General features: G+C 43.4%; 2 protein-coding genes across 7 annotated transcripts in view; both read right to left on the minus strand.

Moving 5' to 3' along the window:
- Window positions 1–15,825, minus strand: part of IL34 (interleukin 34) — a 76,034-nt gene extending 60,209 nt beyond the window's left edge. The window contains exon 1 of one of the 2 annotated variants that reach the window (XM_060650185.2): window positions 15,712–15,825. The gene's annotated coding sequence lies outside the window, so the exon portion shown is untranslated. The remainder of the gene's footprint in view (window positions 1–15,711) is intronic. The other variant, XM_060650186.2, reaches the window with a different exon arrangement.
- The window catches only part of SF3B3 (splicing factor 3b subunit 3), a 57,268-nt gene continuing 46,623 nt past the window's right edge, over window positions 15,712–26,356 (minus strand). For 2 of the 5 annotated variants that reach the window (XM_078438963.1, XM_078438967.1), the window contains exons 26-28: window positions 18,602–26,056; window positions 18,479–18,528; window positions 15,712–15,783 (exon numbers count right to left, since the gene is read on the minus strand). In XM_078438963.1, the coding sequence (XP_078295089.1) occupies window positions 25,916–26,056 (141 nt within the window). In that variant the 3' untranslated portion in view covers window positions 15,712–15,783; window positions 18,479–18,528; window positions 18,602–25,915. The remainder of the gene's footprint in view (window positions 15,784–18,478; window positions 18,529–18,601; window positions 26,057–26,356) is intronic. The other 3 variants (XM_078438965.1, XM_078438966.1, XM_078438964.1) reach the window with 3 other exon arrangements.

Here is a 26,356-nt window from a genome sequence, read left to right on the forward strand (position 1 = left end):
CATAAAGAAACTCATCAATAGTAATACCATAAATAACAGTAGGAGACTTCAACACAGCAATGGACAGATCATCTAATCAAAAAATCAACAAGGAAACAATGACTTTGAATGACACACTGGACCAGATGGACTTAACAGATATATTCAGAACATTTCACCATAAAGCAGCAGAATACACATTCTTCTCCAGTGCACATGGAACGTTCTCCAGAATAGACCATATACTGGGACACAAGTCAGCCCTAAGTAAGTCCAAAAAGATCGAGATCATACTGTGCATATTTTCAGACCACAATGCTATGAAACTTGAAATCAACCACAAGAAAAAATTTGGAAAGGTAACAAATACTTGGAGACTGAAGAACATCCTACTAAAGAATGAATGGGCTAACCAAGCACTTAAAGAGGAAATTAAAAAGTATATGAAAGTCAATGAAAATGATAACACCACAACCCAAAACCTCTGGGACGCAGCAAGGGCGGTCATAAGAGGAAAGTATATAGTAATCCAGGCCTTCCTAAAGAAGGAAGAAAGATCTCAGATACACAATCTAATCTTATGCCTTAAGGAGCTGGAAAAAGAACAGCAAATAAAACCCAAAACCAGCAGAAGACAGGAAATAATAAAGATTAGGGCAGAAATTAATGCTATCAAAACCAAAAAAAACAGCAGAACAGATCAATGAAACCAGAAGCTGGTTCCTTGAAAGAATTAACAAAATTGATAAACCACTAGCCAGTTTGATCAAAAAGAAGAAGGAAAGGACCCAAATAAATGAAATCAAGAATGAAAGAGGAGAGATCACCACCAACACAACAGAAATAAAAACAATAATAATAGAATATTATGAGCAATTATATGCCAATAAAATGGGTAATCTGCAAGAAATGGACAAATTCCTAGAAACGTATACACTACCAAAACTGAAACAGGAAGAAATAGAAAATTTCTTTAGAAATTTCTTTAGAAATAGAAAATAGAAAATACCCATAACCAGTAAGGAAATCGAATTAGTAATCAAAAATCTGCCAAAAAAACAGGAGTCCAGGACCAGATGGCTTTCCAGGGGAATTCTACCAAACATTTAAGGAAGAGTTAACACCTATTCTCTTGAAGCTGTTCCAAAAAATAGAAATGGAAGGAAAACTTCCAAACTCTTTCTATGAAGCCAGCATTACCTTGATTCCAAAACCAGACAGAGACCCCACTAAAAAGGAGAACTATAGACCAATTTCCCTGATGAACATGGATGCAAAAATCTTCAACAAGATATTAGCCAACCAGATCCAACAATACATTAAAAAAATTATTCACCACAACCAAGTGGGATTTATACCTGGGATGCAGGGCTAGTTGAATATCTGCAAAACAATTGACGTGATTCATCACATCAATAAAAGAAAGGACAAGAACCATATGATCCTCTCAATAGACGCAGAGAAAGCATTTGACAAAATACAGCATTCTTTCTTGCTAAAAACCCTCAAGAAAGCAGGGATAGAAGGATCATACCTCAAGATCATAAAAACCCATATATGAACAACCCAATGCTAATATCATCCTCATTGGGGAAAAACTGAGAGCTTTCTCCCTAAGGTCAGGAACAAGACAGGGATGTCCACTCTCGCCACTGTCATTCAACATAGTATTGGAAGTCTTAGCCTCAGCAATCAGACAACACAAAGAAATAAAAGGCATCTAAATTGACCAGGAGGAGGTCAAACGTTCACTCTTCACAGATGACATGATACTCTATATGGAAAACCCTAAAGATTCCACCAAAAAACTGCTAGAATTGATTCATGAATTCAGCAAAGTGGCAGGATATAAAATCAACACACAGAAATCAGTTGCATTCCTATACACCAACAATGAAGCAACACAAAGAGAAATCAAGGAATCGACCCCATTTACAATTTCACCAAAACCCATAAAATACCCAGGAATAAATCTAACCAAAGAGGTGAAAAAATCCATACACTGAAAACTATAGAAAACTTATGAAAGAAATTGAAGAAGACACAAAAAAATGGAAAAATATTCCATTCTCCTGGATAGGAAGAAGAAATACTGTTAAAATGTTGATACTACCCAAAGCAATCTACACATTCAATGCAATCCCTATCGAAATAACACCAGCATTTTTCACAGAGCTAGAACAAACAATCCTAAAATTTGTATGGAACCAGAAAAGACCCCAAATAGCCAGAAAAAGAAAACCAAAGCAGGAAGCATCACAATCCTGGACTTCAAGCTATACTACAAAGCTGTAATCATCAAGACAGTATGGTACTGGCACAAGAACAGACACTCAGATCAACGGAACAGAATAGAGAACCCAGAAATGGACCCCCAAACGTATGGCCAACTAATCTTTGACAAAGCAGGAAAGAATATCCAATGGAAAAAAGACAGTCTCTTCAGCAAGTGGTGCTGGGAAAACTGGACAGCGACATGCAGAAGAATGAACCTGGACCGCTTTCTTACACCACACACACAAAATAAACTCAAAATGGATGAAAGACCTCAATGTAAGACAGGAAGCCATCAAACTCCTCGAGGAGAAAGCAGGCAAAAACCTCTTTGATCTTGGCCGCAGCAACTTCTTACTCAACACGTCTCTGGAGGCAAGGGAAATGAAAGCAAAAATGAACACTGGGACCTCATCAAAATAAAAAGCTTCTGCACAGTGAAGGAAACAATCAGCAAAACTAAAAGGCAACTGACAGAATGGGAGAAGATATTTGCAAATGACATATGAGATAAAGGGTTAGTATCCAAAATCTATCAAGAACTTACCAAACTCAACACCCAAAAAACAAATAATCCAGTGAAGAAATGGGCAAAAGACATGAAGAGACACTTCTCCAAGGAAGACATCCAGATGGCTAACAGACACATGAAAAAATGCTTAACATCAGTCATCATTAGGGAAATACAAATCAAAACCACAATGAGATACCACCCCACACCTGTCAGAATGGCTAACATTAACAACTCAGGCAACAACAGATGTTGGCGAGGATGTGGAGAAAGAGGATCTCTTTTGCATTGTTGGTGGAAATGCAAGCTGGTGCAGCCACTCTGGAAAACAGGATGGAGATTCCTCAAAAAACTAAAAATCGAACTACCCTATGACCCAGCAATTGCACTACTAGGCATTTATCCACGGGATACAGGTGTGCTGTTTCAAAGGGACACATGTACCCCAATGTTTATAGCAGCACTATCAACAATAGCCAAAGTATGGAAAGAGCCCAAATGTCCATCGATGGATGAATGGATAAAGAAGATGTGGTATATATATACAATGGAGTATTACTCAGCAATCAAAAGAATGAAATCTTGCCATTTCCAGCTACACGGATGGAACTGGAGGGCATTATGCTAAGTGAAATTAGTCACAGAAAAACAAAAATCATATGACTTCACTCATATGAGGACTTTAACACACAAAACAGATGGAACATAAGTGAAGGGAAACAAAAATAATATAAAAACAGGGAGGGGGACAAAACAGAAGAGACTCATAAATATAGACAACAAACAGAGGGTTACCGGATGGGTTGTGGGAAGGGGGATGGGCTAAATGGGTAAGGGGCACTAAGGAATCTACTCCTGAAATCATTGTTGCACTATATGGTAACTAATTTGGATGTAAATTTTAAAAAATAAAAAATAAAAAATGTTACCTCCAACCTGACAGGGAGACCCAAGTGGGGAAGCCAACTTGGCCAAGAGCTGCCACTCAGATAATCAGTCCTCAGCCGCCCACTGCCTCTCTTTGGCTCTTCATCACAGGCCTGTCTGACCTTCTGTGCCTCTGGGGACACCCTGGCCACTCCCCTGGCAGTGTTGGTCTCTATATGGATAAAAATCCTTTTTCTTCATGTCAGCCAAACAAAGTTAGGCTGGTCCCCAGAAGAATGTGTCTAAGAAGCTAGAGAGGAAAGAAAATTAAGGAATTAAAATGCAGCCACCGAGGGCGCCTGGGTGGCTGTCGGTTAAGTGGCTGACTTAGGCTCAGGTCAATGATCTCGAGGTCCATGAGTCGGTGATCCACATTGGGCTCTATGCTGACAGCTTGGAGCCTAGAGTCTACTTCAGATTCTATGTCTCCCCCCCTTCTCTCTCAGTCCTTCACCCACTCACACTATGTCTCTCTCTCAAAAATAAATATTTTTAAAAAAAAAATTTTAATGCAGCCACCTGGAAACAGGATTTCCAAGTTCTTGGAACTCGGACTCTGGCCAGACTGGTCTAGCAGCTTCCTTAAGCTTCCTCCTCACCTCCTCCTCATCTGTACCTATCTGCCTTGGCAAGAAGCCCTCCCTTCCAGAATCTGCTTCCTCTGGCCTTGAGCAGCCCTGCCCCTAGCTCTTGGCAGGACCCAGCTTCTCTCCTTAGGCTCTTGGAGAATTTAGTTGTCCCAGAGAGTCCTCCTTTGGCCCTCAGCCCTCCCACAGAGATAATAATACCTGCCACGAAGAGTTCTTATAGTTGGTGGTACCAACTATAACGAATATAAGCTCCATGAGAGCAGGGCTTCCTTTTGTTCTTGGCTCCAGCTCCTGTGCTTGCCCCATAGCAAATGCTCATGAATGTTTGTTGAGTTAGTAATAAATATTCATATGAGCTTGAGTATGTGCATACAATTTCTAGAAAGACCCATAAGAACCTAGCATCAGGGGCACCTGGGTGGCTCAGTCAGTTAAGCGTCCGACTTCGGCTCAGGTCATGATCTCACCATCCGTGAGTTCAAGCCCCGCATCAGGCTCTGTGCTGACAGCTCAGAGCCTGAAGCCTGCCTTGGATTCTGTGTCTCCCTCTCTCTCTGACCCTCCCCTGTTCATGCTCCGTCTCTCTCTGTCTCAAAAATAAACAAACATTAAAAAAAAAAATTTTAAAAAAAAAGAACCTAGCATCAGTGAATGTCTTTGGATAGTTGAAAATAGAGGCCTAAAGAATAGGATACAGAGAGGAAGCTGTAAACCAGTCTATACCTCTTGAATTTTTTTTTCCTGTGCATATATATCACCTATTTGAAATTAAAAACACAATACCACTTATGTTAGGACCAAAACAATGAAATAGTTTGGTATAAACAAAATATGTAGAAGATCTATATAATGAAAACTATAAAGCTATGATGAAAGAAACCAAGGAACACCTAAATAAATGAAGAGCTATTCCATGTCAGGGGCAGAAAGTCACGAGATATAGATATAGATATAGATATAGATAAATAGATACATAGATATTTATATAGTTTATTTATCTATTTTGAGAGAGAGCAGGGGAGAGAGAGAGGAAGAGAGAAAGAATCCCAAGCAGGGCCCACACTGTCAGCACTGAGATGGACACGGGCCTCAAACCCATGAACTGCCAGATCATGACCTGAGCCGAAATCAAGAGTCAGATGCTCAACCGAATGAGCCACCTGGGTGCCCCAGCGAGAACATCTGAAAAATATTGTGGGGGTATGTTTTTTCATAACATTTTTCTTTTAATGTAACCTATGTCCAACATGAGGCTTGAACTCACAAACCTGACATCGAGAGTCACATATTCCACAGACTGAGCCAGCCAGGTGACCCCCTGTAAGTGTGTATGTTTAAGTGAAAGAAACCAATCTAAAAAGGCTATATACTGTATGATTCTAACTACATGACATTTTGGAAAAGGCAAAACTACAGACATGGTAAAAAGATCAGTGGTTGTCAGGGGTTGTGGGGAGGGAGGGAAGAATAAGTGGAGCACAGAAGATTTGTAAGGCAGTGAAACTATCCTGTATGATACTGTAATTGTGGATATCACAATTGTCAGAGTGCCATTATACATTTGTCAAAACCCAGAGAATGTACAACACCAAGAGGGAACCCTCATGTAACTATGAACTTTAGTTAATAATCATGTTATCAATATCAATTATAACAAATGTACCACACTAGTAATACATGCTAATAACAAGAGATACTATGTATCTGGGGTGGGATGGCTTTATCCAACTCTCTGTACTTTCTTTTTTTAAAAAAAAGTTTACTGTGAGAGAGCATGTGAGTGGGGAAGGAGCAAAGAGGGAGGAAGAGAGAATCCAAAGAAGGCTCCACCCTGTCAGCACAGAGCCCAACACAGAGCTCAAATTCATTAACTGTGAGATCATGACCTGAGCCACAATCAAGAGAGGAGGCTTAACCAACTGAGCCACCCAGGTGCCCCAACTTAGCCAATGTTAAGGGCTTTGCAGGCCCAGGGTTTGTCCCAGATCCTGAACCAGCTCCAGCTTCCTCCTCTGGGGTTAAGAGTCATGCCTTATAGGGTTGGGTTAAGAGTTCCAGAACTCTTGTCACTGCAATATGATAGTCAAAAATTTCATTGCCAGGGCACCCGGGTGGCTCAGTTGGTTAAGTGTCCGACTTAGGCTCAGGTCATGATCTCATGGTTCATGAGTTAGAGTCCTGTATCGGGCTCTCTGCTGTCAGCATGGAGCCTGCTTCAGATCCTCTGTCCCCACCTCCCTCTGCCCCTCCCCTGCTCACTCTCTCAAAAATAAATAAAATAAACATTTAAAAAATTACATTGCCAAGTGGATAAAAAAGATATGGTTTATATATACAATGGAATACTACTTGGCAATGAGAAACAATGAAATCTGGTCATTTGCAGAAACATGGATGGAACTGGAAGGTATTATGCTAAGTGAAATAAATCAGGCAGAGAAAGACCGATACTGTATGTTTTCACTCCTATGTGGATCTGGAGAAACTTAACAGCAGACCATGGTTGGGGGCGGGGAGGTTACAGAGAGGGAGGGAGGCAAACTATAAAGAGATTCTTAAATACTGAGAACAAACTGAGGGTTGATGGGGGGTGAGGGAGAGGGGAAAGTGGGTGATGGGCATTGAGGAGGGCACCTGTTGGGATGAGCACTGGGTTGTACAGAAACCAATTTGACAAATTATATTTAATTGAAAAAAAACTACATTGCCTATGTGATTTCCAGGGAAAAGGGGAGGAGTGGCCTTTCTTGGCCAGGAGGGAAACCAAGGCAGGGAGGACCAGGAGGCACCCTCTGCAGAAGTGTCATTCAAGAAAGGTTTCCCAACTGTGGAAAGACACTGGAAAGTACCTGGCCCCAGCCCAGCCTCCACCGGGCCAGCTGGTCTGCTGGCGTCTGTGAATCACAGCTTCACTGGGGCCTGGGACAGCTCCTCCAAGGAGGCAAGCAGGGGGGCCACATTGACTGCAATCCAGTGTGGTGGAGTTGACAAGGTACTTGTAGAGCAAGGGGGGGAGGGGGTCAAAAGGACCACCACTCATCCCTGGTGTGCCCCTTCCCCTATGGTTCCCTGGGAAGTCCCTAATCACCCTCTTCATCTATAAAATAGCACTACCAAGGCTCACTCCCCAGGCAGCTGTGGGAGAGAAAGCTTAAATGTAGTTATTCTACCCGGCAGTGAGTGGAACTCATACTGCTATCAGATCAACAACTGACACAGAGCCTCAAGGGCAGTAGCATAGAGAGGCAAAAATCTTGGCTTCTCAACACATGCTTTAACCTCTCTGATCCTCAGTCTCCTCATCTCTAACATGGGAATGACACAGCCCTTTATCTCCCAGGTACTGTATGAATTCAGGGAGAGCTTAGCAACCTGCCTGGCACAGAGATGTCCTTAGTAGCTCCCTGTGCCTTCATAAGGTATGAATGCCACCCCAGCCAAATGGGTCAATTCTAGATAAATCACCATCCCTGCTAAGGCTTCCTCTGTAATCTTACTTAGCTGTGAGGACAGAGGAAGGCACCACATTGCCACCATTAGGGACAGAATTTATTGCCTTGTGGGTACTAGACTGGGAACTTGAACAAACTGAATCATGTGGACAAGGTCTTGGCACCAAGAGAGCTAGGCTGGAAAAAACACTGCTGCAAAAAAGCAAAATGTACGCAAGAGCCATGAGAAAGACTTTAAGCTCTGGAAGAGAGTTTTTAAGGAGGGTCTCATTTAATGGAAGAAGGGGGGCATTGAGCAACAGAGAGCCTGGCTCCCAATCAAGGCGAATGTTGTCTGCATGGTATTATCCTTGGACCCTGGGGACCCAGGCAAGCTGGGCCTGGCTCCACAAAGAAGCCAGCCAGAGGGAGGGTAAAGTGCTGATTCACCCGGCAAGAAGAGGTGGTGGCTGCTGAATCCATACCTGTGAGACTGTCAGGGCCCAGGAACTGTCAGCCAGGTGCAGCAGGGTAGGTAGAGGCCAACTTGTGGCATGTAGGTTTTGTAGATTTCCACCCAGCATAGAGGGCTGAAGCCAGATTGTCGAGGTTTAAATCCCAGCTCCAGCATCTACTGGCAACCTTGAACAGGTGACTTAAACCCTGGGCCTCAGTTCCCAACTATAAAATGGGGATATTGGAGCACCCACTGCACAGCGTTGTGGTGAGAATTTGAGATCAAGCCCGGTTCAGCATTTAACACAGGGCTTGCCCACAGTAAACAGCAGCAGCTATTATTACTGTCATTTAGGGGAGGGCTGGAAGCAAGTCTTCCCGCCTGCCTGCTCCCTCCCTCCCTCTGACTTGGGTCCCACCTTCACATAGACCTGTTATATGTAACTAGACTGGACTGGATCACATGAGAGAGGCACAAAGCCTAGGAGAGACTCTGCCTCTGCCACTGCCTCATGTAGGAGTCTCCTCTCCAGCTTGCCAAGTCTCTCCTTACACGCCTCCACTAATGGGGAGTGCTCCACATTTGGATAGCTCTGATCACACGTCCTCTGGGTGGGGCTGAAATTGCCTCCCTGCAAACTGCCCTTTAGTGGAAGTGATTTTTCTGCCAGGGACTTTCCAATGTCTGGAATCCACCCATCCCACAAACACTAGGATCACCCTGAGCATAGAAAGTCCTCCAGGAAGTCTCCCCGGAACTGAGCACACTGAGCATCTCGTGCAGAATTGCACTCCCCACAAGAACACACATACATATCTCCAACAACTGGGTCCATAAGGCAGAAAGTCTTGGATGTCCCTAGACCGCACACTAATAGTTCTCATAAATTGCCTCACAAAACCCCTATGAGGCATGTACTAGCTTTTTCCCAATTTTAAAAATTGTGGGGGCACCTGGGTGGCTCAGTCAGTTAAGCATCCAACTTTGGCTCCAGTCATGATCTCACAGTTTGTGAGTTCAAGCCCCGCGTCAGGCTCTGTACTCAAGAGCCTGGAGCCTGCTTTGGATTCTGTGTCCCCATCTCTCTCTGCCCCTCCCCTGCCCACACCCTGTCTCTTCCTGTAAAAACTAACATTCGTTTTTTAAAAATTGTGGTAAAACACACATAAAATATAAAATCGTAACCATTTCTAAGTGTACAGTGCCCTGATATTAAATACATTCACATGGTTATGCATCCATCCCTACCTCCTTCTGCAGAACTCTTTTCATCTTGCAAAAGTGAAACTCTATACCCATGAAATAATAACTCCCCATTCCTCCCTCTAGTTCCTGGCAACCAGCACTCTACTTTCTGTTTCCATAATTTTGACAACACTAAGTGCCTCATATAAGTGGAATCGTACAGTATTTCTCTTTGTCTGGCTCATTTCACTTAGCATAACATCCTCAAGGTTCATCCATGTTGAAGCATGTGTCAGCATTTCCTTCCACTTAAGGCTGAGAAATATTCCATTGCATGTATACATACACTTAGTTTATCCATTCTTCTGCCGATGGACACCTGAGTTGCTTCTACCTTTTGGCTACTGCAAACAATACTGCTATAAACATGGGTGTACTATCTCTTCAAGACCCAGCTTTCAATTCTTTTGGGTATATACCAGAACTGAGATTGCTGGATCATAGGATATTTCTTTTTTTAGTTTTTCGAGAAACTCCCAAACTGTTTTCCATAGCATCTGTACCATTTTACAATCCCACTAACAGAGCACAAGCGTTCCAATTTTTCTGCATCCCTGCCCTCACTTATTTTTTGTTTTTGTTTTTTTTGTTTGTTTGTTTGTTTGTTTTTTTAATTTTTTTTTTTTTTCAACGTTTTTTATTTATTTTTGGGACAGAGAGAGACAGAGCATGAACGGGGGAGGGTCAGAGAGAGAGGGAGACACAGAATCGGAAACAGGCTCCAGGCTCCGAGCCATCAGCCCAGAGCCTGACGCGGGGCTCGAACTCACAGACCACGAGATCGTGACCTGGCTGAAGTCGGACGCTTAACCGACTGCGCCACCCAGGCGCCCCTGTTTTTGTTTTTTAATGGTGGCCATCCTAAAGCTTATGAGACCTATAAGGAGAGCCTATTTTTATCCGACTTTACAGTTGAGGAATGTGGGATTGGAGAGGTACTGTGACTTGACCACAGTCCCACAGAGAGCACGTGGCAGAGCTGGGATTCAAGTTCAGGGCCATCTGCAACTGTCTGATACTCTCAACAGGCCCCATCCCAGTAAATCCTTACTGTACAACTGGTCAGTGATTACCCTGGGGCCTCCAGTCCTCAGAGCTCTGTTCAGAGCCTGGCTAGGGAGGAGGCAGTGATCTGGAAGACACCCCAGGCCCACACCCCGGCCCCCTGGATCTCCCAGGCCCAGGAGACTCTAAAATTAGCGTCTAACAAAGGCCTTACCCTGCACGGCCCATGGAGCCTTTGGCAGGGAGGTCTCTTCTGGGGGGTTCCCTCTCATGCTGGTCTGGCTGCAGGAGAGAGTGAGGTTCAAGGCCTGCTCGACAGGACCCAGATGGGAGGGCAGGGGGTGAGGGCCTGGAGAGGCACCCAGGCAGCGCTCTTGAGAGTCTCCGGTGCAGTGGGACCAGAACCACAGTGGCTAGAGGGCAGGGTAGAGCCTCCAGGAAGGGCCAGGCAACTAACATTCAGACACAGAGCCTGGTACATCCCCAGCAGTGGTGCCACATTGCACCTACGTGACCATGGACAAGCTAGTATTCCCCTACGCCTGTTTCTTCCTCTGTAAAATCAGGAAGACTAAGTCAAAGCTGGCAGGGAGCTGTGGGTACTAAATGATCACTAGATCCATAATTCCAGGCTGACGACTGTGTGCAACTGTGCTAGCACCACTGCCTCCTCCCACACTCTTGCCTGTCCCACCCCCATGCTTCACCTATCCCGCCTCTCTCCTACACTGGTCTGCCCTCCACCAATGGGGGACTGGCAGAGCCTTGAGATTAAGGATCCAGGTGACTCCTTTGAGGAGTAACACATTTGAATGCATTAGTTCTGGTCTTCTTCTTAGAAAAACAAATAAATAAGGGGTGCCTGGCTGGCTCAGTAGGAAGAGTATGCAACTCTTGATCTTGGAGCTGTGAGTTTCAGCCCAACTGGGGTGTAGAAATTACTTAAATAAAACTTAAAAAAAAAAAAACACCACAAAGTAATAATAATTCCTTCAGGTAAACAAAGACATGGTCACACAGATGTTTGCTACTACACTATTTATAACAATGATAATTTCATAGCACCCTGAAGGGGACTAGTTGAGTTAGCATCCTACCACAAAATGGAAGATCATATGGCCACTATAAATTATAATGGAGCTCTGTATTTATCAGCATTTCCATGGCAATAAATGTTGAGTGGTGGGAAAACACAGGTTATGAGAAAATCAGGTATAGATGATCCCATAGGACACAGAGCTGTGTGTATATAGCTAGGTATGGTTTCCTGATCAGTAGCAATAGCATCACCTAAGAGCTTGTTAGAAATATAGACTGGGGCCCACCTCGGGCTTTCAGGAATCAGAATTTAACAAAATCCCCAGGTGGTTCATGTGCAGGTTACAGCTGGAAAGCAATAAAGGCATTGTCTGGAGAGTTTCCCAGTAAAATATTAGAGAATGGTTATGTCTGGGGGGGGGTGGGGTGGGGGGTGGGATTGGGATTTTCTTTCCTTCCTGTGCTTTTCTGAACGTCAGCATTTTCCCCAGTAAACATGTGATAAAAACAATGAAGTTATTAAAATGCTTGTAAAGATACAAGATCCAAAACTATAAAACTCATAGAAAAAAATACAGGTAAAAAGCTTTGTGACACTGGACTTAGCAATTATTTCTTTGATATGGCAACAAAAGCATGGGCAACAAAAGCAAAAATAGGATAAATGGGACTATATCAAAATTGAAAACTTTTGTGCATCAAAGGATACAGTCAAGAGAGTGAAAAGGCAACCTATGGAATGAAAAAATATATACAAACGTGATAAGGAGTTAATATTCAGAATATATAAAAACTCCTACAACTCTGGGGCGCCTGGGTGGCTCAGTCGGTTAAGTGTCCGACTTCGGCTCAGGTCACGATCTCGCGGTCCGTGAGTTCGGGCCCCGCGTCGGGCTCTGGGCTGATGGCTCAGAGCCTGGAGCCTGTTTCAGATTCTGTGTCTCCCTCTCTCTGACCCTCTCCTGTTCATGCTCTGTCTCTGTCTCAAAAATAAATAAATGTTAAAAAAAAAATTAAAAAAAAAAAAAAAACTCCTACAACTCAACAAAAAAATCAAATAACGTGACTAAAAAAAAATGGACAAAGAATATAAACAAATATTTCTCCGAAGAAGATATACAAATGGAGAACAGGTATGTGAAAAGATACTCAGCATCACTAATCACTAGGGAAATGCACATCAAAACCATGATGAAATACCACCCCATACCCATTAAGATCATTACTATCAAAATGCAGAAAATAACATGTTGGTGAGGATGTGGAAAAATTGAAAGTTCTCCAGGTGCGGCCATTCGCCCTTCCTGGCTGGGATACACAGAAAGGAGTCTCCTAACAGCTCCTGGGAAGCCCAGGACATAGGTTCCCAGGACATAGGTTCATGCAGCTCAGTTCCCAGGGGACACCACCCCCTAATCATGGGACAGAGCCCTCATGCATAAGTGTGTAAGACAGCCAGAGACCAGAACTCCCCTGGGATTGTTGCAGGGCTGGAGGCCACAGTTCCCAGACCTCAGTGGAGTCTCCTGGGTTAAAGGGCCATATTGCCCATTTCTTTCTTTCTTTCTTTTTTTTTAACATTTATTTAGAGAGACAGAGCATGAGTAGGGGGATGCAGAGAGAGGGAGACACAGAATCTGAAGCAGGCTCCAAGTTCAGCGCTGTCAGCACAGATGCGGGGGTCGAACCCACAAACTGTCAGATCATGACCTAAGCCAAAGTCAGACACTCAACCAACTGAGCCATGCAGGTGCCCCCCATATTGCCCATTTCAAAAAAAATGCCTCTTCCAAGGTTGGGACAGGGACAGCCACCAGACAGTACTGCCTGGGAGGTGGGGTGGGGTGGAGTGGGTAACTTCAGCTTCCAAAGACATTTTGCAGACCTCCAGAAGGAAAGAGCTATAGGAAGCCTAACTGCCCTGAACCCTCAACTGAGGCAGAAGAGGAGACCACCCACTCTGGGATGAGAACCCCAGAACCCAGCACCCCAACTTTCAGGCCAGGATCCCCCACACTGAACCTATCCTAAGAATTCCACTGTGTGCATTTATTTATTTGGGGTACCATTAAAGCCTTTGAGATGGGGTGGAAGGCTGGGTCCATATCAGGCCTCTAATACCATCCCCTAAAGCTGCCAGAAAGGCATCCCCAACCCTGCTTAAAACCCCACATCATTGAGATAAAGTCCAAATTCCCACTTGACCTTCAAAATTTGGTCCCCGCTGACTCCTCTCACCTATCCCACTCTCCCAGTCCTGCAGCCTCCTGAACTGCCCCCTACCCCACCTCCTGCCCCAAATTCAGCTTTGTCCCATTTCTGCCTAATAGACTTTTCTTCCTTCTTAAGCAGGGAGTTGTCCCAGTCCCAGTCTCCTCTGCTCCTGTGAGACGAGCTGTGTGCCTGTTTCACATGCATGGAACTTGTCTTATGCATCTCACCCCAGTTTCCAGCACCATGGCCCAATAAACGACTGGTGACCAAGAAAATTAGCACATGAGTCTTCTGCCTGTCTTTTATGGCTAATTCTGGTATCTTCCCAAAAGCTCTGGAGCATGGGTTTGACCTTCCACAATAATGGACCCCTATGTGCCAAACACCTTACCTATGTTTTCTCATGTAATTCTATGGCAAAGGCATTAACATTTTGATTTTATAGATGAAGACACTGATGCTCAGAAGTCCAATGACTGTCCACAGCCAGCATTGGAACCCAGCCTGACCAGCCTTATTCCACTGAGCCTCATAGGTGGCCTCCCAATAACTTACTAGACTAGAGAACAGAAGGTGTGTCCCTAGACTTCTGGGGAATTCTCCGCTCTGTCCAGGGATCCTGTAAACCTGCACTTTGACAAAGGTGGCTGGGAGATGGAAGGGTGACATCTAGATCAGGTGGCAGGAGGAGACCAAGAGTCTGGGGATCCTTCAGAAAGAGGTTCACCTGACCTGCTGTCCTCTTACATACAGCCCTCCAGCCTCAGCAAAGATAGGGGCCTAAGTCAATAAAATCCTGTAGCAGGGGAGAAGACTTTCACTCCAGTTACAGTGGGGCTGGGTAAGAGGGAGTCAAGAAGATGCCCTTGAGAGGACTTTATCAATTCTGCCCAGTTAGTATAATGACCCAGGGAAAGCCCCAGGCTTGAAGAGTCTTCCAAGGGTGCTTAATAAGTGCCAGACATTGTGCCAAGTGCCTTAAAAATCCTGTATCACCAAGAAGTTTTATAATCTCTATTTTGCATGAGAACTAATTGAGGCACAATTATTAAGTGAGAGTTCAAGGTCAGGCAGCTATGCATACACACCCAGGCTTGCCTGCTTTCAAAGGTCAAGTCTTAACCACTATGCAGACTGCCTCCTTCCTGCAAAATCCTCAGAGAAAACAAGTTCCTCACCCACCCCCTCATACCATCATGGTTCTGGAAATTAGGAATTAGTCACATAATTCTTGAGTGAGCTGACCTGCATATGTAACATGAACTGAGCTACAAAAACGTTCTTGCCATTGCCCCCAGTATTCATTCTTGATGGAGAATAAACTCCAAGAAGGGGGTGGGGGGGGAATCTAAAAAAAAAAAAAACAGAAAAAGTTATTTTCACAGGATTACCCATAAAAGTCAAAATACTAATTGCAAAACACCTGGAAGCAACCCAACTTCACAAATGAGGGGTAAAGGCTGCCTATGCTGGGATGGGTTTGTTAATGTAGCGAATACCACATACCTTTAAAATGACATCCTTTAAAATGACAAGTAGTTAGCTGGTTTTGCAAATTTAAAATAAATGCAAAGAATAAAAGAACTCATTTTCATTGCAGAATACCATCCAAACGAGGAAGGCTCACTCATGCCATTTTTCCCCTTTCTTTTAAATCAATTAATTTTTGATAAGGTAATTCGCACACATAATTCATGCATGGTACATAAAAATCTAAAGACCTAAAGCAATATGCACTGGAGCAGACCCCAGTAACCCACAACCACTTAAAAATGTGGCTCTGTTGATTTACAAAACTCAGAAGCGAACAGAGAGAAGTAACTTGCTTTATGGTTATTTGGATCTTTTTTCCTGCAAGTCTAAAGAAATACAGAGCAGAGAATTCACACCATTTCAGAGAAACAGTTCACAGCTTTTTGGCTGGGACTTTTTCAAGTCTTTCTCAAATCCCTCTTGCTGTGATCTGTGAAAGCAGCAGCTAAGTTGAGGTGAAGTCAGAAAAAGAAAACCACGTGAGAAAAAAAATGAATGCCTTCTTACCTGTTCACCCAGGAGGACGCGGTCTTCTCGGGCTTTTCTGATTTTAAGGGGCTTGAGGGTAGGAGCAAGTGCCTAGGAGCAGGAGGCAGAGGGTGCCAGGTGAGAGGTTGCTGCTTCCCCCAGCCCACAATCCGGCTTCCCGACTGATGGGAAGGGCGGGGAAAGCAGGCCACTGCCGCTTCTCGCTCCCGATTGAGAAACTGAAGCCAGCAAGGGCGGGGCAGGGCCACGTGTCCCCAGCCTGCCTTGGGAGTGCGGATAGGAGGGGGCCACAAACCCAGAGGAACAGCCAGGAACTGTTTCCTGACTGATGGCGCCTGGCATATTAATGGCAGGAGTCCCCACATCAAGTTTTGGCTCCCAGGAGGGTTGGGCCTGCCCCAGCTCCTCTCCAGAACACATTTACTCTGATTTAAAGAAAAAAAAAAACACCTCTTCTTACAAAACTTAATAAAACTGGGTGATGTGGTAGTGACTGGAGTGCATGTGTAGGTAGAAGCAACAAACAGAGGGAGAAAAGGCCTTTGATAAACATCACCAGTGTTGAGAACTAATCAATTACCCAGTCTACAGATGGGAGATATGAGCCCAGAGAGATGAAGTATCTAACCTAAGATCACACAGCTAGGGCTTCCCGACACAACTGTTCTGGTGTAACTCATGGTAGTACACACAGCACAGGGAGTTCCTGAGGACACAGAAGTGAAGCCCTTTACTCAGCCCCATCTCCAAGAATAAGGGTACTTTCACTTTGCCTGAGTCAGACCGAAAGCGGAGAATGGCTCTGCCCAGCAGAATTCTGTGGGCACCAGTGGGGCAGCTCCATCTCCACCTAGTGTTCACAGCCAGCTCCCTGATTTAGTAGTTAGGGATGGGACAACCCCCCAAGGGATCCTTTAGCTCCTCCACCAGTGGACATTACAAGCAGGAATCAGGGGACAGGGGAAAGGACTGTGTTCAAAGCATCAAACTATCCAAGACAATAATTTGTAGTTTCTCTGAACGTGAGCACAGAATCTTTATTAAGGGGCCCCTTAACATCTAGGATTCCATAGCATCTCATTTGAGAAATGCTACCCTGAAAGATGTTAGTATGTCTTATTCCGAATGTCAATGCCTGGTACGAGTAGCTGTTCAAATGATTTCTCAATTGGGTTGACAAAACTGGATTCCTGGTTTGGCCCTGAACTTTCAGCAGGACAAGGCCCATACTGGAATGCACTTGGCTAATTACCCACCTTCATCCCTAACGCTATGGCTACTCTGACCACACCCTCTACAAGGCCTTGGCAGAACTATGCCAAGTTGATTCATACCAGTCAGGTGGCCTGCTGGGAGGGCAGGACAGAGTGGAGATGATGGGGTCTAGCCACAGGACCTCACTCGAGCCTCATAGAAGCCTGAATTAACTCCACTGTGCCCTCTCTGGGATTCCTTGGCTTGGAATGATGTCCCTTCCTTTCAAAGCATTGCACATAAGACTGTAGTTCAAGATGGAGATGGCTCTAGGCTCCCCAGGCTTCTAGACCCAAGTTCAGTGGCCATGCCTCCTCAGATCCCCTGGAAGCTCAGCAAAAGCACTTTGCTATTACCATAACCCCTGAAGGTTGGTTTTATTATACTTTACAGACAGGAAACTGAGACCATGCTGAGACTGGTGAACCCAGGTCACAGGACTCTGTTCAGGCCTCTTTCTCTAGCCTTTGCTCCTGACCTCCTGCTTGGCATTTGGCAGGCAGGATCTTGATTCTGCTTTCCATGGTGAAGCGGCCTTTCTCTAGCTGCAGCATCAGCTCCTTAAAGGTTAGAGGTTCCCCAGCCTGCCTTGTGTTTAACCGCACTAGGCCCTGATAACCCACAGTAAATGTTGATGCTTCTCTTGACCATCTTGTCTTTTTATGGCCTCAAATTATTAAATGTGTGAAAACTTCCCAAATGAGCTAATTCAAAGCAACTCCCATTCACTGACATTTTGTTTGCTATCAGAAGAAGGAACATGTTCTGCTGGGTAGGCCTGCAAACTGAAAAATGTGAGGACCAGGCTTTAGAAGGCAGAGTTACAGGTAGGGAACAGAGATGGATTTGCCTCTGGGATTACGACAAAACCCACTGGGTATTAACAGATTCTGGATTTGGAGGGTGAAGGTGGGGTTGGGTGGTGCTAACAGGAGCCTCGAGCTACTTCAAATTCAGTCTCCCAGCCTTTTGTACCCAAACTGGAATTTACAATCTTGGTCTATTTATTTATTTGGCTTCATGTTGAACAGGAAACAATGTTCCCTCATTACCCACCCAACCTAATGATTTCCACGTCTGATGACCACCAGACTGTGAAATATACAGTTGCCTAGATAACAGCAGAGATTAAGAGGTTCATGAGTTCGAGCCTTGCGTTCAGGCTCTGTGCTGACAGCTCAGAGCCTGGAGCCTGCTTCAGATTCTTTGTCTCCCTCTCCCTTTCCTTCTCCTGCTCACACAGTCTCTCTCTCAAAAATAAACATTAAAAAAAAAAATTTTTTTTTTTTTAAATCTGGGGGTAAAATCCAGCAACCTATTCTGACGAACTCAGATGATGCTAATACAGGTTTTCTTCTGTTTCTGTACCAGAAATGTTTGGCTGCCCACCCTCCACCTCCTCATTTTTCAGAGTTGGGATCTTCTGACTTTTCCCAGAAGTCACAAGGCTATGCCTATTTTATCTGAGGAGACCAGAGACAGAGACTGAAGCTCTTCAGAAACTTGTCACAAGGTTCTTTGGCAAACTCACCAAAACTGACAGGTTATAAAAACTCTTCAACTTCTGGGTACAGAGCAGACCTGCAAAGAGGTGGCACATAGTAGGTGCTTGGTAAATACTGGTGGAATAAATAAATTTATAGCAGTATCTTACAGTGAGTTGGCTGTGTCTTTTTTTTGGTCATGTCTTCTGATGCTGGTTTTCAAGCTTGTACAGAAACAGCTGGCCATGCGCTTATGGACTGGTGAAGAGGACTCTTCTGACTGCTCTGTAGTACGTACCTGTGGATTTCAGTTCACTCAACTTCACATAAACCCCACACACTGGGCTATCAGATCGCCACATGTAAATCAGCCACTGACTACAGATGTTCACTGACCTCCCTACCACGTAACCAAGAGTAAGCCATCTGGCCCTCACCTGTTAATTTTTTTGGATAAGGTTTGACTTCAGCAGCAGAGACGGTTCTTCTGAGCTCTTGATATAGCCCTTGAATGTATTTTAAAGGTACAATAAAATATTCACACACAATATTCCATATGCAAATGAGCAAGTAGATGACTCAGGCAAACACATGTCATTTCTACTTTAAATAGAAACAGAATTTATAAATATTTTTTAAAAATTGAAAGCCAAGTTGATCACATGTGAAGAATGCTCCCAACATTTCTGGCTTCCCACTGATGAGAAACTCAAGAGAGGCTGCATCACGGGAGCAACACACATTCTGGTGACCAGCACTCTCCCCATGAGAGAAGTGAACTCCAACAGCCTTTCCCAGCCACAGCAGTCTTGCTAGCAATACGTTCAAAAAAACCAAGAAAAGCAACATTCCAGCCATAGTCCAATTTGAACCCCCTCCCCCCAAGGAATGCTATTCTTGGCAAGAGATCTTCCAAAGGAAACAACATCTGCAGAACCCCTACCCGTGAGGTCAGGGAAAGATGAGGCAGCTGAAAACTTTTCAGTCTTTCTTAGACTCAAGTTGCAGGGACTTAACAGAGCAGCAAGATGAGAGTGATCCTAGTACCTAAGGGCAAATGCCTCAGGGTCTTGACATTATCCCTTCAGAACTACATGGCAGACTCTGATGTATTTTGCAAGGCTACACACAGAGGTCCCCATTTACCTGGCTGCGCAGTTAAATCAAAAGAGTTCATTAGCCCCCCCTTAATACCTACATAGATGGGATTTGTAATTTAGCCTCATCCCGTCACCAAGTATATATTAAACACATTTTGTACATTCTGGAGCAACAGCTATGAACTAGACAAAATTCCTGAGCTCAACATATTCAAGCCTAATTCCTTGTGCCTGTGATCCAGAAATTATGCTTGCAGACAACAAGCAAATTTATGGATAGGCAAAGGAAACTCAATGGTGACAACTCCTGGATATAACACCTAACCCACAAGCAACAAAACAAAAAATAAGTGAGACTACATCAAATTAAAAAGCATCTGCACAGAAAGAAAAAAATCAACAAAGTAAAAAGACAACCAAAAGGATGGGAAAAATTATTTGCAAACCATGTTATCTACATAAGGGGTTAGCATCCAAAATATATAAAGAACTCATACAACTCAACAGCAAACAAATAATCCAATTAAAGCACAGGCAAAAAGATACATGCACCCCTACTGTTTACTGCAGCATTATTTACAGTAACCAAGATACAGATGCAAGCCAAACATCCAATAACAGACGAATGATAAAGATGTGGTATATGTATACTATGGAATATTACTCAGCCATAAACAAGAATTAAATCTTGCCATTTGCAACAATGTGGATAGACCTAGAGAGTATAATGCTAAGTGAAATAAGTCAATCAGAGAAAGGCAAATACCATGACTTCATTCACATGTAAGAAACAACTAAACAAAGAAAAAAAAGAGACCAAAAAAACAGACTCTTAAATACAGAGAATAACTGGTGGTTGCCAGAGGGGAGGGGAATAGGAGGGTGGGTGATAAAAAGAGGATCAAGAGTACACTTATCTTGACAAGCACTGAATAATGTATAGAATTTCTGAATCATTATGTTGTACACCTGACACTAATAACACTATATATTAATCATACTTCAATTTTTAAAAATGGGCAAAGGAACTTAAAAGACATTTCCCAATGTAGATATATTATGGATAGACTGCCAACAGACACATGAAGAGATGCTCAACATCACTAGTCATTAGGGAAATGCCTATCAAAACTACAATGAGGTATCACCTCAAGCCTGTTAAAATGGCCATCATCAAAAAGACAAGATAACAAATGCCAGAAAGAATGTAGAGAAAAGGAAACCTTTGTGTACTGTTGGTAGGATTGTAAACTGGTACAGCCACTATGGAAAACAGTATGGAGAATCCTCAGAAAATTGAAAACAGACCTGCCCTATGATCCAGCAATTCCACTTCTGGGAATACATCCAAAGGAAACGAAAACACTAAGTCAAAAAGGTATCTGCACCCATATGTTCACAGTAGTGTTATTTACAACAGCCAAGACATGGAAACAACAATCAATGGATAAATGAATAAGAAGTTGTGGTAGATCAACAAATGGGTGTTGATCCATGCAAAAGAATGAAAATGGACCACTTTCTTACACCATACACAAGAATAAACTCAAAATGCATTAAAGATCTAAATGTGAGACCTGAAACCATAACAATCCCCAAAGAGAGCACAGGCAGTAATGTCTGTGACATTGGCCATACCAACATTTTTCTAGAGATTATCTCCTCAGGCAAGAGAAACAAAAGCAAAAATAAATTATTGGGACTACATCAAAAGAAAAAGCTTCTGCACAGCAAAGGAAACAATCTACATAACTAAAAGGGAACCTACTGAATGGGAGAAGATATTTACAAACGACATATTCGGTAAGAGATTAGTATCCAAGGGGCGCCTGGGTGGCTCAGTTGGTAAACCCTCTGCCTTTGGCTCAGGTCACAATCTCACAGCTTGTGAGTTCGAACGCTGCATCGAGCTCTGTGCTGACAGCTCAGAGCCTGGAGCCTGCTTCCGATTCTATGTCCCTCTCTCTCTCTGCCCCTCCCCTGCTCGTGCTATCTCTCTCTGGAAAATAAACAAACATTAAAAAAAAAAAAATGCAATCTTGCCATTTGCAACAACACGGATGCAAGAGGGTATAATGCTAAGCAAAATTAAGTCAGTGAGAGAAAGACAAATACCGTTATCATCTCACTCATCTGTGGAACTTAACAAATGAGTGAAGGAAAAAAAAGAGACAAATTAAGAAAGAGATTCATAACTATAGAGAACTGAGGGTTACCAGAGGGGAGGAGGTGGAAGGATGGGTGAAAGAAGTGAAAGGATTACAAGTTGTACACTTATGGTGATGAGTACTGAGTAATGTATACACTTGTGGAATCACTGTATCGGACATTTGAAATTAATGTAACACTGGGAAATAAAAAACAAAAAATAAAAGAAGTTGTAGTACATACGTACACAATGGAGTATTAGTCATTAAAAAAAAAGACACAAGGAAATCTTGCCATTTGTGACATGGATGGACCTTAAGGGCAATATTCTAAGTGAAATAAGACAGAAGAATACTGTATGATCTCACACGTAGAGTCTAAAAAAAAACATCAAACTCCTAAAAAGAGATGAGATGTGAAGTTGAAGTGGAGGAGTGGCAGTGGCACTGGAACAAGGTGGTCGAGAGATAGAAAGTTCCAGGTATAAGAGGAAATAAGTATTAGAAATGTAATGTAGGACTAGTTAACACTGCTGTGGTATATATTTTTGCTGCTTTTCATTGTATCTCTATGAGATGAGACGATGAATGTAATTGTTTCACAATGTATGTAAGTCAAACCATTATGCTGTACACTTTCAACTTATACAGTAATGATTATACCTCAATAAACTAGAGGGATTAAAAAAAAATCTTTCCAGCTGTTAGAATCCTGGCAGAGAAATCAAGTCCAGAGAAGGCCCCTCAGTTATAGAACTGAAATGTTATCTACATAGCCCTCAAAACTCTATCTCATCCAGCACCCATTTAGCTACAAAAGAGAGTGTGAGAGTCAACAGACATATCAAAAGCACAGCAGTGTAAGGAGGAAAGAAAACACAACAGCGTGTGTATGGGGTGGGGGAATTAAGACTACAGTCTATGGTTATTCGGTGACTCCTAAAGGAAAATGGAAGACTTTATTGTCTTCCTGACCTACGCCCCAAATGTTAAGAGCTCATGTTTGGCTCAATAAGCACCCACAGTATGCTGGGCTGGGTGCTGAGTATTTTAGATAAATGCTCTCATTTTATTCTCACGTCAACCCTGTTTATCTCCATGTTATGGGTAAGATGCCAACCTGCCTGACCAATGTCATAGATCTATCTAATCAGAGAGGCAAATACTTGACTGAACTCAGGCCTGTGAGTTCATGTCTAGACTTGCCCAGGAATATACATTGAGTGGCCTAAGGGATGATCTTCATGATTAAGAACATTTAAGAAAAAAATAATACAAACAAAATTTGTACTCCCAGGAGACACAAAGTCACTTTGCCTTTTTGGTAAGTGCTAGGATTCTTAGAAACCATGATCCTGTCTCAAGTAAGGTTGAGTAACACAGTAAGGGACTTCCATGCAGCTTGTATGACCTCTCGCCCTTTACTTTCTACAGCTGGGGTAATCAAGGCTCATAAGTGTTAAATGGTTTGCCCAAAATTCACTCAGCTGTTTTCTGCCCAAGCCAGATCAGACATGTCACCTGATTCTAGTTCTCTAGTGATACTATAAACACATTTTGACTGATTATTTCCTTATTAGGCTATCAAGTTCAACTGAGCAGGCCCTGTACATTTCTTACTGTGCTTATTATCAGTACAATGCTCAGAATGTTAGCTCATTATGTGCTGCCATCTACCAGTTAACCTTTTTGCAAAACGCACCCACATTTCTGTGACAATCCCACTCAGTTTGTATCATTTTCCCTAGACTCTGGGTTATAGACAAAAGGGAAAGGACAGAATCTCTTAATATGAAACCTTTGCCTGGTTCACCTGTAGCTCTCTAGTGGGGCAAAAATCAGATGACCATTCATTCCCAGCTGTGGTAAAAGATCTAAAATTAAGATTCATATTATATACTATAAAATCAAAAGAGCTTCAAATGGCCCAAATGCAAGTTTCCTTCCCAGCTCTGCTCTTATGGGTAAGACTAAGCTAAACAACCCTTCTTATCAAAGGACCAGACACAGTTCCTGCTCCTCTCTGGGCAGCAGGTTTCAGTTCATCAGAGTCTATGGATTTACTCAAACAAGCCAATCACATCTTCCCAAAGGAACCAGAAGGCACCCCACCTTCTTGATACTAAAAAGCCCATCTCCCTCCCAAAGCCCCCAGTTGTTTACCTGGTTGTTGAGTGGAACCCCCATGTGACTTTGCATGGCATCCAGTGTCCTTATGACATTGGCTGTGATTATATAGCTAATGAACTACTGTCTACGTCATTAGCAACCCAAGACAATTCGCAATTCTACAGAGATCTTTTCCTCTCTTACATATAAACCCTCTATGACTATAGGAAGTACTTCAGAAAAGAAACGGAATAGGTTGCTACCCAAACATCTTTGCCAAGTTTCCCAGACTACTGCATGTATCATACAATCTGACAGACTAAACAGAATGGCTTTGGGTAGGGGCCACAGGAAAAATGAGCCCTGGAATTAGGTCATAAAAATGTAATTCAAAAGTATTGTCTTCTGTTATGTGAATCAGTGAGATAACTGAGATAACTGACAAAGTGTTGTTTAGGGATTCAATTCCTGGCAAAATCTGGATCTCTACTGACCACTCTAAAACTTAGTCATACTTAGTTTCCAGGGACAGCATCAGGAACTCTCTGCACTGGATTGTGGGCTGCTCAGGGTCAAAGATTTTATCTAATCACCTTGATTTGATTCTAACCCAGTGCTAGCCACAGAGAATCCGTTCATGGAAGTGGCTGAGCACATGCACATGAATGAGTGTTTTACTCTGTGAAATACTGGGAACAGCAGCGAGCTTGGGTCATTCCAGGTTCAACGAAGCTGGAAGACTACCTGGACGATTAGAGCTGGTTTCCCAGGTGTAGGTTGTAACATTTGACACTAGCACATTTGCAGTTGACTAGCTACCAGTGCTGCCTCTTCATACTCCAAAGGCCTGCCACAGCTTGCCTAAGATGACTGCTGCAGATAGTACCCACCCCTCCCTTGTCATTATCCATGAGCCTTTAAATAGAGACCACATATACTGACTTTGTTCCCATGGGCAGGTTAGATCTGGGTTCTTCTGTACTTACTGATCCTTCCTAGGATTCATAAGGCAAACGATCATTTCAGGAGCTGTAGAAGTAAAGGGAGCATCTGTTAAGAGACTACCCAGCTGGAATGCATGCTGAATCCTTCACTCTTAAGACCTCAAAGTAGGAAGAAGCTAAAACAGGGGAGAAGAGGGGCACCTGGGGGGCTCAGTCAGTTAAATGTCGGACTCTTGATTTCAGCTCATACTGATCTCATAGTTCATGGGACAGAGCCCCACGTCAGGCTCTGCACTGATAGTGCTGATAGCGCAGAGCCTGCTTAGGATTCTGTCTCCCTCTCTTAGCCCCTCCCTACCGTGCACAGGCATACCTTTTCTCTCTAAAAATAAACAAACACTAAAAAAATAAAACACCAGAGAAGAAATCAGCCACCCTTCCTCAATATTCAATGGGAAGAGGTGTGGCTGACCCCATGTTTATTATTAAGCCCAAGTTTCATCTGCATAGCAGAAAGAACTACAGGAAGCCAAAAAACTACCACAAAGCCAGGAGTGAGGCCACAGGGAGCCAGAAGGACAAGCAGGTAGCTGGAAAGAAGGAGGATACTCCATTCTTCCTGCTCCAAGTCAGGTTTAAATCTCCCACCTAAATTCTCACCCCCAGAAAAGACACATGGACTCCAGCCACCTTAAAAACTACATTGTATTTCTGGTTAGATTTCAGAGTGGCAGAACTCAGGAGTTATACTATATTCAACCTGGTCCCCACCTCAGCTTGCCTGCCTTCCCCACATATCTCCCCCACCTCCCACCCACAAAGATAACATTGTACAAAACTATATTTACAGGAAAACTGGTTAAAAACTAAGGGTGTGTACAAAAGTAGACAAGAGAGCCAGAAATTTCAGTGCAGGGAAAGCTTGGGGGAACCGCCAACATCTTATTACACACCAGAACCTGGGGGCAATGTATTACGTACTAGGCAAAAAGAAGTATAGCAAATTTCAGTGCCAATTTTAGGGGGAACCAGTCACTCCAGGGAAAGAGTGGATACGAAAGACATACTAGCTTTAATATTACAAAGTCTTAATTAACCAGCCACCCTTCTGCCACATGGGTTCAGAGCCAGGTGGTAGGGGAAACAAAACAGAGTCTCTGACACAAGCCCCACAGGGAAAGGGCTCAGAAGGCATAACGGGTCCGGATGTCCTCAAGCTTCTTGGACACCTCAGGTGGGGTTCGGTCCAGTTCTTCAGAGACATTCTTCTGTTTGTTGGGCTCCATGGAGTTGAACTGCTCACAGAGGTCTCCGTCTATCACATTCTAAGACATAGAAAAGTAAGGAATAAAAAGGTTAGACACTCACGGAAAGGGACATATGCTAGAGCACCTGCAAGGATAGCTTTTATTCTATCTGATATCTGAACCATTTACAGAGCCAGGAATGCTATTTTAGGTTCATCCTCAGTAGCCTGTGTTCAGATTAGCAAAACTGGGTGAAGGCTTTTCTCTGGCTGTGGTCTGCCCCAGGGGAAGAGGTCCCTGAATATCACTAGCCATTCCTTTCCCCCATTACTGCCTCCATCAATCCACCCCTTTAATTCAGGACTGCTCTGATTTTTA

The sequence above is a fragment of the Panthera onca genome, chromosome E2 (assembly GCF_046562875.1).
Source record: "Panthera onca isolate mPanOnc1 chromosome E2, mPanOnc1 haplotype 2, whole genome shotgun sequence".
Taxonomy (NCBI): domain Eukaryota; kingdom Metazoa; phylum Chordata; class Mammalia; order Carnivora; family Felidae; genus Panthera; species Panthera onca.